General features: G+C 62.1%; 2 protein-coding genes across 5 annotated transcripts in view; one reads left to right on the top strand and one right to left on the bottom strand.

The window, feature by feature from the left end:
• SACK1G (scaffolding CK1 anchoring protein G) overlaps positions 1-5,438 on the top strand; it is a 30,727-nt gene extending 25,289 nt beyond the window's left edge. The window contains exon 5 of the mRNA XM_007448401.1: positions 4,516-5,438. Within this exon, the coding sequence (XP_007448463.1) occupies positions 4,516-4,911 (396 nt within the window). The 3' untranslated portion in view covers positions 4,912-5,438. The remainder of the gene's footprint in view (positions 1-4,515) is intronic.
• SLC5A10 (solute carrier family 5 member 10) overlaps positions 1-12,439 on the bottom strand; it is a 55,161-nt gene that overhangs the window by 40,579 nt on the left and 2,143 nt on the right. For 3 of the 4 annotated variants that reach the window (XM_007448402.1, XM_007448405.1, XM_007448403.1), the window contains exons 5-8: positions 11,876-11,980; positions 7,064-7,169; positions 6,687-6,767; positions 5,050-5,255 (exon numbers count right to left, since the gene is read on the bottom strand). In XM_007448402.1, the coding sequence (XP_007448464.1) occupies positions 5,050-5,255; positions 6,687-6,767; positions 7,064-7,169; positions 11,876-11,980 (498 nt within the window). The remainder of the gene's footprint in view (positions 1-5,049; positions 5,256-6,686; positions 6,768-7,063; positions 7,170-11,875; positions 11,981-12,439) is intronic. The other variant, XM_007448404.1, reaches the window with a different exon arrangement.

Here is a 12,439-nt window from a genome sequence, read left to right as displayed (position 1 = left end):
GGTTATCAGGGACCCCCCCCCCCCCACCTCCTGCACCCTCACGAGAGGCTGGCAGGCTCATGCACATGCCAAGGGCAGACGCTGGTTCCAACTGTGTCGTGTCCCTGGCAGAGGTCCGGGGCTTTAGGACCTGGGTTTGGGGAAGCTTGCGTTTCAGTAATGGAAGGAGCTAGAAGCTGCAGCATGAGGGCAACTCCTCATGTAGCCTCAGGCAGCTCCTGCCTGGGCCTCAGCTTCCAGATCTGCAGAATGGGAGGCGGGTAGTTGGAACTGATGGCATCTGAGATCCCTCCCAGTTCTGACACCATGGTTCTACTTTTTTAAAAAAGAATGTGGGACTTTAAACAGCTTTACTGAGACATGATTCACACACAGTTCAGCCACATAAAGTGTACACCTCCATGGTTTTTAGTATGTTCACAGAGTTGTGCAATCTATAACTTTTAAATACGAGTATTTTTCCTCTGGTGTTCTGCAGTTTAAATCACCTCCTGCAATCCAGAAGTAGGAATTCTTTGTGATTTTAAGTTATTTTCCAAACATGCAAGTTTGACAGGTAGCTCCTAGCATTTCCTTCTAGACACAGCTCTTGGTGAAGCATTAATTACAGGGTGCCAGGGCAGGGCAAGCTCTAAAACAGAATTTTCTCTGGTAGATCAGGCAGGGGTGGAGTCATTTTCAAAGCTCTCAGGGTGCAGCCAACTGAATCCACTAGAATATTCCTTGGTGTCCATTGGGAGACTCCACCCACCCCGGCTCATCCTCCAGCACCTTTTCATCAACGGGAGAAAATAACCTGGGTTTACATCAAAGCAAAGGGGCTGCCAGGGCATTCTGGGAAATGGTGGCCTGTAGCCTGTTCTCCATCAGAGGACCTCAGATGCTTTCTCTATGTGATCTTTTCAGTCTTTTCCCAAGGTCTTACCTGGCTGAAGATAGTCAGTACTTAATAGTCGTGGACCTAGTGGGCCATGCTTGATCTAATGTCTGATGCCTAGGGAACAGTTAACATCCAACGGAACAAATGCAGACTCATCACGTCAGGCGTAGGAGTGGAAACAGCCTTTGTTTTAGGAGAAACCTGTTTCCACCACTGTACTCGAACTCCCTCCACTTTCACAAAAGCCGTTTCTGTCAAGGCCCAGAATCGCATGTGTCCGTCTCAGAGGCCCCTCAGTGCTCATTTGTGTTTAGGGTCCTTAAGAGAAACTGTCGTGTGCCTCTTCAGAGGCCCATCTAAGTGTCTCAGGAAAATGAGATGAAAATTGTACTCCTGTAAAGCAGCTCTGGATCAGAGCTGATTATCCCTCAAAATTTAGGCTTCTGAGCAGTTTGTAATATTCACCTCAAGGTCCAAAAGCAAAGGCATGTCCTTGGAGGTGTGCTCACTCGCACTTACTGTGGAGCGCAGTCCCACAGAGGCTGAATAGCCCTTGGATGTTGGCTGGACCGCGTCTAAGAATAGAACTCTGGGACTTCCCTGGCGGTCCAGTGGTTAGGACTCTGTGCTTTCCCTGCCGAGGGCACGGGTTCAATCCCTGGTTGGGGAGCTAAGATCCCACGAGCCCCGTGATGCAGCCCAGGGGAAAAAAAAAAAAATAGAACTCTGACCTGCCCGGGAAGCCACCCCGTTACGTACAATAAACAGCTCTCAGAGCCGCGCAGGAAGGCCGACGGTTATCTCCAGTAACCACTACGGAGGCTGCACGACGACTGCTCTAACAGTTAGCCCCGGGTGGCCAGGACCTAATCAATAACTGACAGCATCTCTAACTTTTGTCCCCTGCTCGCTTCCTACCCCCACCAATCACACGGTCGCCCCACCTCCCGTGTCCCCAGGCCGAGGCCTCCCATCAGGGCCTCCCATCAGGGCCTCTGCAGAGCTCCCTGACTCATCTGCCTGCCTTTCAGCCTCTGCCAAATGTGAGGGACGGAAGCTGCCTCCCGTTTGCTGTAGCTCAGAATAAACTGCCTTTGCTTTTCTTAATAAAAAAAAAATTTTTTTTTAAATGACAGGGTGCCATGGCTGGCGGCGTGGGGTCTGCAGGGCAAGCTGATTCCAATCCTGCCTCTCCGCCAGCTCCTATGACATGCCATAAGTCCTTTCCTCACTTTGGGCCTCAGTCTCCCCGTCTAGACAGTGAGGGGGTCAGATGTGCTTCTCTGTAGACCCTTCCCCTGTGATGTCCTGTGATTACAAGAGCCCAGGGCCGCGCTCCCCACGGGAGACAAGAGTTTCCCTAAATCCCGGCACGTCTTCCCTTATTTTGCTCCGTGCTCTTGGCGGCCAGCCCCGGGAGGTGGGTGGGACAGCCGTGGTCGCCCCATTCTACAGCTGGAGAAGCTGAAGCTCGGTGCCCCAACAGGCAAGGCTGGGGCCTCCCCGGCAGCATCCCAGTGCCTCTCTGCACAGGCCCCGCCGGAGGCCAGCTCCCTCTCCCGGCCCGGCCACTGGACCTCCCCGAACCGCTCTGTCCTCGCCTGCAAGATGTGACATGACCCCCGACCCGCAGGGCTGCTGCAAATCCTGGATGAGGCCGCGTGTGGACGGCCAAGCCCGTGCCTGGGTGGTCAGCTGCAAGTCACCAAGTTTAGGCATCTGTCAGGGCCACCTCGGGGTCAGCTATGGCCCGGTGCCACCCAGGAGCATTTGGACCCCTTGGCTGTGAGATGGGGACAAGAGAGCCCACGGGAACACGGGAGAAACGAGGTGACGGGGCCCATGCACTTGACACTGCGCCTGACCTGCGCAGGAGCCTGAAAAGTGGTGGCCGCCATGAGGACTGACCCAGCTGCTACCTGAAATACAGCCCATCTGAAACTGCAGCAGCGGCAGGTGACGACAGGAGCGCCGGCACCACGGGAGCGGGCAGGCCCCAAGGACCCTCTGGTCTGTGCGCCTCCCAGGGGTACAGACCGAGCGGCTGAGGTCAGGGCGGGGCGTGGCAGCTCTCTGCCCACTGGGCCTCTGCCTCCTGTTTTATTGGATCTGTTGGGCTCTAATCGCCACCTACGCACTGTGGCTGAGCTGGGAGACACTGAGAAGCCTAAAGAAAACGAAAAGCGCCCGTGGCCCCAGCACACAGAGCTGCCGCATGCCGCTGACCACACCGTGGGTGTCCTGGGGGCTGAGTAGAGTCCTGCCAAGCCCCCAGGACCCAGTAGGTCGGTACCTGCGTGGCGGGGGTTCTGGTCCAGGGCCCAGCAGTCGCCCAGGCAGACCCAGCCTGAGCAGGATGATGCGGGGGGAAGGCTGAGGCCAGGTGCGGGCCCCCAGTGCCGGTGGCACTCTAGACCCCCTTGGGGTCAGCTGCCTCCTTGTGTGACCTTCTTATCCAGGAGGCAAGCCCATTCCAGCCCTGACCTCCAGGCCACTCACCTGGCCTTCATGGGAAAATCTCCTGAATGCTGCCCCACCCAGAGACGCCAATGCCACGCCAAGCCATGCTGAGTGCGGAGGGAGCGAGAGGTGCCCTGGGGCGGAGGGGCCCCGGCTGGCCCACAGGGCAGTCCAGACACTTCCCCACACGCCCTCCACCGCCGGCCTTTCAACCAGCCCCTCGCTCACCCAGGCCGGCGGCCCCCAGGCCTCCCAGGGGTGCCAGGCAGACACCTGTGGTGGGCGCAGCCTACAAGGGACTCTCCGGCACCATGTCACAGATGGGAAAACTGAGGCCCAGCCTCCCAGGGTTCCTGGACCCTCCCAACATAGGTTGCCTCCTGCCGTCACAGCCCAGGCAGGGTCTCCCAGCGAGCACACAAAACACCTGTGCTCGGGAGATGCAGAGCGCTCCTCTCTGGGCAGGCACTCCACCCTGGGCCTCAGCGTTCTGGCCTGTGCCGCCAGGCCTGCCTTGCAGGGAAGCTGCCCCCATTCACCTCACAGTGACTGGCTGGGTCGACTCTCGGGCTGGCTGCCTCACTCCTGGGTGGGGCCCTCGAAGCCATGGGTCCAGAGGCGAGGACGGTCATCAGGCCCGTGCCCGCTGAGGCTCTGGTGCTCACGAGGCCCCTTCCCACCCAAGTGCCACCTGCAGTTACCCGTGGCCCTCGAGGCAGGCAGGGCGGGGGCATCGTCTGCTTCTGCCCAGAGAGGGAGCAGGGCCGCCTGGTGCCACCTGGTACGTGCCCAACTTGGGAAGGCCTAGAGTCAGACTCCGGAGGAAGACCTAGCCGCCACACTCACCAGACACGCAGGCACAGGGGGAGGCACTGTCTCTGGCATCCCCCTCCGTCCCTCTTACAGAGAATGTGGAGGAGGAGGGTGGGGCATGGGGAAGAGTAGGTGCTGGCCTTAGTGCGACCTCACAGGCGGGACTGTTCCCCTGGGACACGTGGGGAAACTGAGGCACGGAGGACTGGAAGACACTTGTCTAGGACCACCAGTTGGTGAGTGGCAAGGCCAGGAAGCAAACCCAGGTGTGCCGGCTGCAGCCTGCCTGGCAAGGGCCCCTCGGGAAGAGGCAGAGCTGCCCCAGCCCCCGGGTCTCACTCACTCTGCTCTCTCTCTCCCAGGGCCAGCGGTTCCACCACTACCGAGTCCCTAGGGATAAAGATGCCTTCCCGCAGCCGTCGAGGACCCTGGGACCCCTGCAGTACCGCCCCACCGCCAATGGCGCCCAGAGCTCCGGCAGGAAAGCAGGCCCAGCTGTGGCAGCTCCCCCGCACTGGAAGGCCAAGGGTGGCCCAGGGCCCTGTGAGCTGCCGGGTCCTGGGACCCCAAGACTGGCCCGAAACGCCAGCCCCCAGGCCGACGGCAGGGCCGCCGAGGAGCATTCCAGCCCCTTCGGAATCCCGTACTCCAAACTGTCCCAGTCGAAGCACCTGAAGGCCAGGATGGGTGGCGGCCAGTGGGCTTCATCCGACTCTAAACGGCAGGCCCAGGCCCCCCGGGACTGCAAGGACCCCTAACACCTTGTGCCCGGGCCTGAAGCCACGCCATCCACGGCTTCCACCCCAGCCCAGGCTCACCGTGCAGGTGTTCCCTGGCCGCCCTGACCTCCAGAGCCACCCTGGAAGGCAGGAAGGTAGGGAGGGCGGCGACCTCACCTGGTCGGTGCACCAGTACCAGGTGGCCATGACGGTCAGGCCGAAGGTCATCCCAGTCCACGGGAGGTCCCCCGTGTAGGGGTCTCGGAACATGTGCATGGCGTCTGCCCGCGGCAAGTGGCAGGTGGTGTTGAAGATGATCCTGGATGGGACGGCCCGGGCGTAGGCTGACGCCAGCTGATCATACCCGCCGATCTGCTCGAAAGCTGGAGGGGGCGGGCGGGACGGGCACGGTTGGTGGCTGGTGTCCGTGACTCCCAGCCCCACTGCCCTTATCTCACGAGTAACTTCTTGATGCATCAAACTCAACTTTTTCCCACTTCACCTTTTCCAGTGTCTGGAAAGGTATGGAGGTAGAGGGTTTTTAAAAAGGTGAATTCAAAGGACTATTTTATTCGTATTTAAAATGATAATATTAAATGAGCATTCCACACGAGGGCACCCCAGTGTCCTGCCGGCCTCTGGACGCCCACCAGCCTCAGGCGAGGAGCTCTCTGCCAGGCTGTCGACTCAAGGAAGCAAACGTGTCTTTTCTTGGCATTCGAGGACCTTCCTGAGGAACCTGAAAGGCTAACGTCCTGACCCAGGGGCTTCCAAAGGACATGACTTTGGTAGAGCTGAGAATGGCTGGGGGATGTGGCACTGAGAAGGGACACAGAGTCCCCAGAGGGGCAGGGGCGCCACCAAGGCTATACCACCAGCCGGCCGGCGCAGGCCGACCACGTTCACCCCCTCACTGCTCCTGTCTGCCTCGGGGTCTGGGCCCACCTGTGGCTTTTGCTTTGTCTGTGGTCACTCCCCCGCCCCCATCCAGACCAGGCCTGGCTGCCTGGGTGCCTCTCCCGCAGTGGGCTCCGGGGGACACGGGCCCCTGGTCTGTGAGGAGGCTGGTACACAGAAGGCTGGGCAGCCACAGGTCCCACTCCCCCGCCTTCCCCAGCAGGCAGCCCGCTGCCCGGACTCTGGGCTCCCGGCATCAGTGCCACCTGTAGCCCAGGCCAGGCCAGGGTGAGTGCTCAAAGTGAACGGACGAACACTAGACACGGGTCGGAAACTGCCTGGCCACAGGGTCCTAGAGTCTGTCTGGAAGAGACCGTTTGCCCTCTATGGGATCCTCCTGGCTCTGCTTGCATACTTCCCGGGATGGGGATCTCACTACCTCTGGGGCAGCCCCCCCACCCCGAGCTTCCTCCCTGTTCCCAGACCAGGAGATCCAAACCCCCCTTCTCTCCACCTTGCCTTTGTCCCGCTGGCTTCTTGAGATCTTGGACATGCTTTGAAACAACGGGGGCAGATGTCCAGGCAGGTCTGTGGTCTCCCAATTGTGTCTGCACACCCACCCGCAGCCCTGCTCCCATTGAGCCCCGAGCCCGCGTGGGTGCGGACAGCCCTGCCTCCTGAGTCAGGTCTGCAGCCAGATGCCAGCCGGCCCGGAGCTGGTGACAGAAGTGCTGCTGGGCAGCAGGGGTGGGAGGGGAGCAGGCCTCCGTCACCCAGGGGAGGCCGGTGGGGGGCTGCCTGCCTCGTGGCTTGACCTCGTGAGGCCACCCACCCCCAGTGCGGACACCGGGGCCCCGACAGGGCAGCACCCAGACCCCAAAGGGCTCGCTGCTGTGACAGCCCCCATGGCCTCTCACCTTTGACCGTCAGGATCACGGCTCCCACCACCATGATGAGCGTTTGCAGGGCGTCTGTGTAGATCACAGCGGCCAGGCCCCCTGTGGGTAGAGACGAGAGAGCTGGAGGGGCCCTGGCCTCGACGGGGGAGGGACAGGGAGGTGAGCAGAGCTCCAGGAAGGACAGCTGTTCCACATCGACGTCCCCTGCCCTTGCACGGGTGGGTGAGCTGTGGACGCAGCAGCCGGGCCAGTGGAGCCAGCTGCAGAAGCCCAGGTGCCTGACACGAACTGGCCAGGTCCCAGGCTGTGGGAGGGGGCGGCCCCCTGCCCCCCGCCAACCGCTCAGGTTCCCGTGCGTGTCCACAGGCCACACCTGCCACCCGCAGGCACCGTACCTGCGATGGTGTACAGCGCCGTGACGGCGAGCATGAGGATGGTGGACAGGTAGAAGTTCCAGCCCAGGCAGATGTGCACGAAGAGGGCCCCCGCGTACAGGTCGATCTGGGGACAGGAAAGGGGTGTGTGCAGGGGCCCGAGGTAACCGCAGGACCCAGAGTGCCGCACACCCGACGTGTGGCCTTGATGCCCCACAGAGGAAGAAGGGGAGACCCCCCCACACACCTTCCAGGGACTGTCCTGAAGGGGAGGAAGTCCTGGCTGTGGACAAGCAGTGTGCAGGGGACGTTGCTGATATTAATAAAGTCCTGAGTGGCCTCTGCCCACCAGGGAGCAGTGTTGCTGTTCAGTCTGGCCCCTGCCTGGGGATGGAAAAGGGAGTCCGGGAGGGCTTCCTGGAGGTGGGGGGCCCAAGAAGACGAGTGAGCCTCCATCTCCAGACCCACGTCTGTCTGGGTCCCTGTTCTCTGCTCCCTGTTAAGCAGGGCACCCCAGTCTCTGCATCTCATCACTCAGGACTCAGCCCGCCCCGACACCCTGTTCCCCGACTGCTCTACTGCTCAGGGACTTCCTTCCAGGGCAGCAGATCTGAAGAGTGATGCGCGGGCAGCAGGAACAGCACAGGCACAGGTGTGGAGGTGGGACTTTAGCCGCCGTCCCCTCTGGGGACCCTACGCAGCTGCCGCTGGAGGCCAGCAAATGTGTGGTTGCCTGCCGGCTCTAAAGGAGACCCCGCGAGGAGCCTCAGACTACCCCCGGCCGGATCTGACCTCTCCTTCTGCCGACGGAGCTCCCTCTCCTGGGGCCCCAGGTGACCTGCAGCCTGCTAGAAGCTAAGAGCCCCGCTCGGACCTGGGTCTGTGTCCCTGGTGAGCATGTCGCCTTACCTCCTGAGCCTCTGGGTAAAGTGCGGGTGCAGATGTGGAGAAACATAGGCACTTGTGCTCGGCCCCCTCTGGCCCTGCTGGCCTCTGCAGGCCCTGCGCAGGGCAAGCCGGGGAGGCGCAGGCAGGACCCCTGAGGGAGCCGCTCCACTCCACAGAGCGGGGCACGGGCGCAGAGGCACGAAGCAACTGGCCCAAAGCTGCACAGTTGTGAGCAGGGCCTCGGGCTGCAGGGCTGACCCTCGGGGCCCCTGAGAGTGTTGACCCCCCGCTTCCTGCACCATCCCACGGGCTTGCAGGGGCCATGAGCCCCGGACATGGGAGGGAGCTGGGCTGAGCTGACCTGCAGGCTAGGGCTGATCCGCTGGCTCGTCACAGCTTCTCAGGACCCTGAGTGCCCCACAGGCACGTGCCCTCTGGCTGGGCCCTGCCCTGCCCTGGCCACCTTCCTGCACGGGACCCTATTGCCTCCTCCCTTTGTGGGTAGCAGAGAAGCTGGGAAGGTCCCTGCACCGACATTTACCACGAGTTTACCCTAAATCATCCTGTGTCCCCGACCCCCAACCTCGCCCATCTCCACAGAGGCCGTCACTGTCCCTTCAGTGTTCTGGACACGTCTCACCTTTGCCACACTCCCTGCACCCAACCCACCGGCCACGGCTGTTGATTCCCAAAGTACTCCTGCCCACCTCCACTGTCCCCACCCTGGGCCCCATCACTTTGGAATCCCCTCGCTGGTCCCTCCTGCACTCGGCTTGTTCAGAGGGAGCTCCGAGGTCTCTGCATCTCCACTCACGCAGAATGAAACCCACCTCCCGGCCCAGAGACCCTGCACGCACCCTTTCCCCAGCCCCATCGGCTTCCCTCAGCGGCTGGACCACCGTCTCCAAAGCAAGCCTGTCCCTTGCTCCTTCTCTTCCGTCCAGATTTCAGCCCTGCATTTGCTGCATTGATCACCCTTGTACCACTTAGTGTGGATGCACTGCTCTGTTTACTTATCTCATCTGCCTGGAAGGAAAGGTCCTTGAGAACGAGAAATGGGTTCATCATGGGTGCCCACCCAGGGCCTGGCACACAGTAGGTGCTCAATAAACAGGTACGTTTGCATAGACCAGGGGCTGGCACACTACAGCCCACAGGCTTGATCCCATCAGGCGCACTGGTGTGTCTTTCAAACGCCAACAGCAAACTTGAGTGGTGTGTAAGTGGCATGCCAAACTGAGCATGCTTTCTATCTGGCCCCTCACAGAAAACCTAGCTGAGCCTGACACAGATGATTCCATTCAGTCCCATGAGGTGTGCCGGGCACCTAGTACCGCTGGGGATACACCAATGAACAGAGAAAAAATGGGGGAGGTGGACCGTGGCCATTCTAATGAAATCATTCGGCTTAAGAAGGTAGCACGTGTGTGAAAGACAGGGGGCTCAGGTCTGCACCTGCGGGGCAGCCGAGGGCCTCGCTGAGAGGGTGAGCTGTGAAAGACCTGAGAGGCAGGGGCGTGAGCCACATGGATATCCAGCCAGAGGACACAGCAGGTGCAAAGGCCCTGTGGCAGGCACACTCATGCCTCGGGTGTGGTCGGTGTAGCTGGAGTGATGTCTGCGTCGGGAGAAGCAGGAGAGGTGAGGGTCTTGCTGGCCACGGTTGGCCTTTACCCTGAGCGGCCTGGGGTGTCAGGCCGGGTTTCTCTATTTCCCAGAGCACACGATGATGGAGCTCGGCTCCCCCCAAGCCCGTGTGAGGCCCCCTGTCACCCATGGCTTGCTCTCTCTGCAGACCACTGTCCCCACATGGGGGCTGGTGGCAGGCGGGCCCTGTGGTCTCTGGACAGGCTGCAGCTGGTGAGGATCCTGGGCGTGCAGACATGTGGGGGCGTTCTTGGGGCTCCACCCAGTGAGGTCAGGGCCTCTGGGGGCTGGCTGGGCACACACACTGCAAACAGCTTCAGCCCAAAACATTAGCTGGGGGGCCCCAGTCCCTCCCAGACCCAGCCCGGCAATCTGCATTCCTCCTGCTTCCCTGTCCGCTTCATCCAGGCAGCCCCAGCCTTGAGGTTCCCCATTTTATAGGTGGGCAAACTGAGTCATCCCATCACAAAGTGGAGTCTGAAGTGCCACGTCCTGGCTCCTTCAGTACCACCCACGGCAGTGGTCGGGCCCACTGGGCTCTAACGGTTGTCTCTGCCCGATTCAGCAAGTGGTGACCTTGAGCAAGTGGTGGCCACTCCCTAGGTCTCAATCGTCTTGTCTGTAAACAGGGCTGCACACGAGGTGGCCTCTAAGGATCCCCCACTTTGCCCCCCAACCCCGACATTCTGGACGTCCTGCCCAAGCTCTGAGTGTGAGGTGTGAGCTCTGCCTCAGAGCCACCAGCAGGACGAACACGGGGGTGGGGGGGAAGAAACCTCTACGCCCAGGGGTTGGCCTCGCCAGACTGCCCCTGTCCCCTCCAGCCCATCCTCTGGGGGTGCCGGTGGCACTAACACAGACCTGACCGTGTCACCTCTGCTCAAAGGCCCCAGGGCCCCTTGGGCACTCCTCACTCATCTCTGACAGAGCCCCCTGGGCCAGGGCGGGAACTGCCACCCAAGAGCCAGCTGCGGCCCTCAGGTCTGGCTCGTGTGATGGCTGGTCCGCCTCAGCCGCCACCGCTCCCGGTCACCTCCCTCCCAGCTCCTCCTCTGCTCCCGAGGCGCCTGACCCCTGCAGTCGGGGCCTCCGGACGGGACCACCCCAGACGCGCCCTACGCCATGCACCTCTCTCCTTGGCGTCTGCACCCCCCATGCCGTCCGTACCCCCTTGTCCACTAGACCCCAACCAACGCCACCCCAGCAGGCACCGCCAACCCCTCTTCTGGGTCCGCACTGTCCCCCCCGCCCACCGTGACACACCTGCGTCCCCCTGTACTGAGGCCCTGCTGCCAGGGAGGCGGCCGGCACGGGGGCCGGGGGGGCGTTGCGGGAGGGGGGAGGGGAGGAGCCCGCGTGGGAACCGGGCCTGGAGAGCGGCGGCGCCGTCCTGGGCAGTAGAGGGAAGCCCCAGGGGAGAACTCAGGCTCTGTCCAGGGAAAAAGGCGGCGCCTGCTCTCTAAACACCCCGAAACCCCCCCAGAAGGAGACGTGCAGACGTGCAGCTCCGGTGAAGGCCCGGCCGGCCGAGGCTCCCGGGGCTGCAGGGGCCGCGGAGGAGGAAGCCCGGGCCACGCCCGCAGAAGCGCCAGGCCCCACGCGGGAGGAAGCAGGCTCGGGGCTGGGCGGGCTCGCTTGGCCGGAAGCAGGCCGCCCAGGACCCGCCGTCCACCTCTGAGCCCTCGCAGGGGCCGGAGCTGGAGCGGCTGGACGGCCTCAGGGGACCGGCAGGCACCGAAGACTCGGGAGGGAGAACCCGAGGCCTGGTGCTGCCGCGGAGTCGTCGCGCGCCGGGAACCAGCTCCCCGCCCTCCCGGCCTCCGTCTCCCTACCTGTGAAACCCAGGGTGTGGACAGGACGCGCCCCACGCTGGCCCTCCAGCGGGGCCAGGCCAGGCCCCCAAGGGAAAGGGGGCGCCGCGGGGTCAGCCTAGCGGGGGACTGACAACCAAACGGCATCACGGGCCAGAGACCTCGGGCTCTGGGCGCCCCCTAGTGGGCGGTCCCGGCTCACCCGGTGCCGGCCCTTAACCGTAACCCCTGACACCCCGCATCCAGAAACTGGGCAAAGCAGGAGTCACAGGGCCTGCGTTCTGCCCCCAAGTTCGCCGGCTGCTGAGCCCAGCCCCAGGGTGCTGCAGGGCCAGCTGTGTGACCCTGGGCAAGTCAGTGTGCCTCTCTGGGCCTCAGTTTCCCCAGCTGTTAGACAAGGCAGGGACAGATCAAGGGATGTCAGGTCCCTTCGAGGGCCCCAGAGCAGGGATGTTCCAGCCAGAAGCTGGGGGGTGGGGCAGCTCACCGATATCTTGGTGAAGACAGACAGCAGCAGCGACAGGACAGACAGGTACATGCGTATCCGTTGGCCTCCATAGCGCTTCTGGATGTATTCAGGCATGGTGACAATCTGGCGGGGGCACGGGGGCAGGGGTTAAGCATGCTGCGAGACCACGGCCCGTGTTCAGGACCGGGAGCTTCTCACACTCCCAACACCAGGCCTGGAATTCCAGGCTAAGCGCTCTGATCACATCCTGAGGGGCTCAGGCCTGGGCGTGGCAGGCTGAGACAGGAGGAATGGATTCGGGGGACTGTGCCTGGGGGCACAGGGATGAGTTTGGAGGCCGTGGTGACAAATCCAGTGAGCTTCGGCTGATTGGGGAAGCCGGCTGTGCCAGACTGAGACAACCAGGAAAGGGGATCCCCTGGACTTAATGACAGCCCAGCTGGGGCTGAAGGAGTGGTGGAGTCAAGGACAGTGTCTCCTGGGTGTGCCACCCAAGTGTGCAGCCCAGGTGTCTCACCCAGGTGTGTAGCCCAGTGCACAGCCCAGGTGTGCAGCCTGTGTGCTCGGGTAGATGCATCATCC

Source organism: Lipotes vexillifer, unplaced genomic scaffold (assembly GCF_000442215.2).
Source record: "Lipotes vexillifer unplaced genomic scaffold, Lipotes_vexillifer_v1.1 scaffold533, whole genome shotgun sequence".
Classification (NCBI taxonomy): Eukaryota; Metazoa; Chordata; class Mammalia; order Artiodactyla; family Lipotidae; genus Lipotes; species Lipotes vexillifer.
The sequence above is the reverse complement of the archived record's forward strand: the minus strand, read 5'-3'. Positions and strand labels throughout refer to the sequence as shown.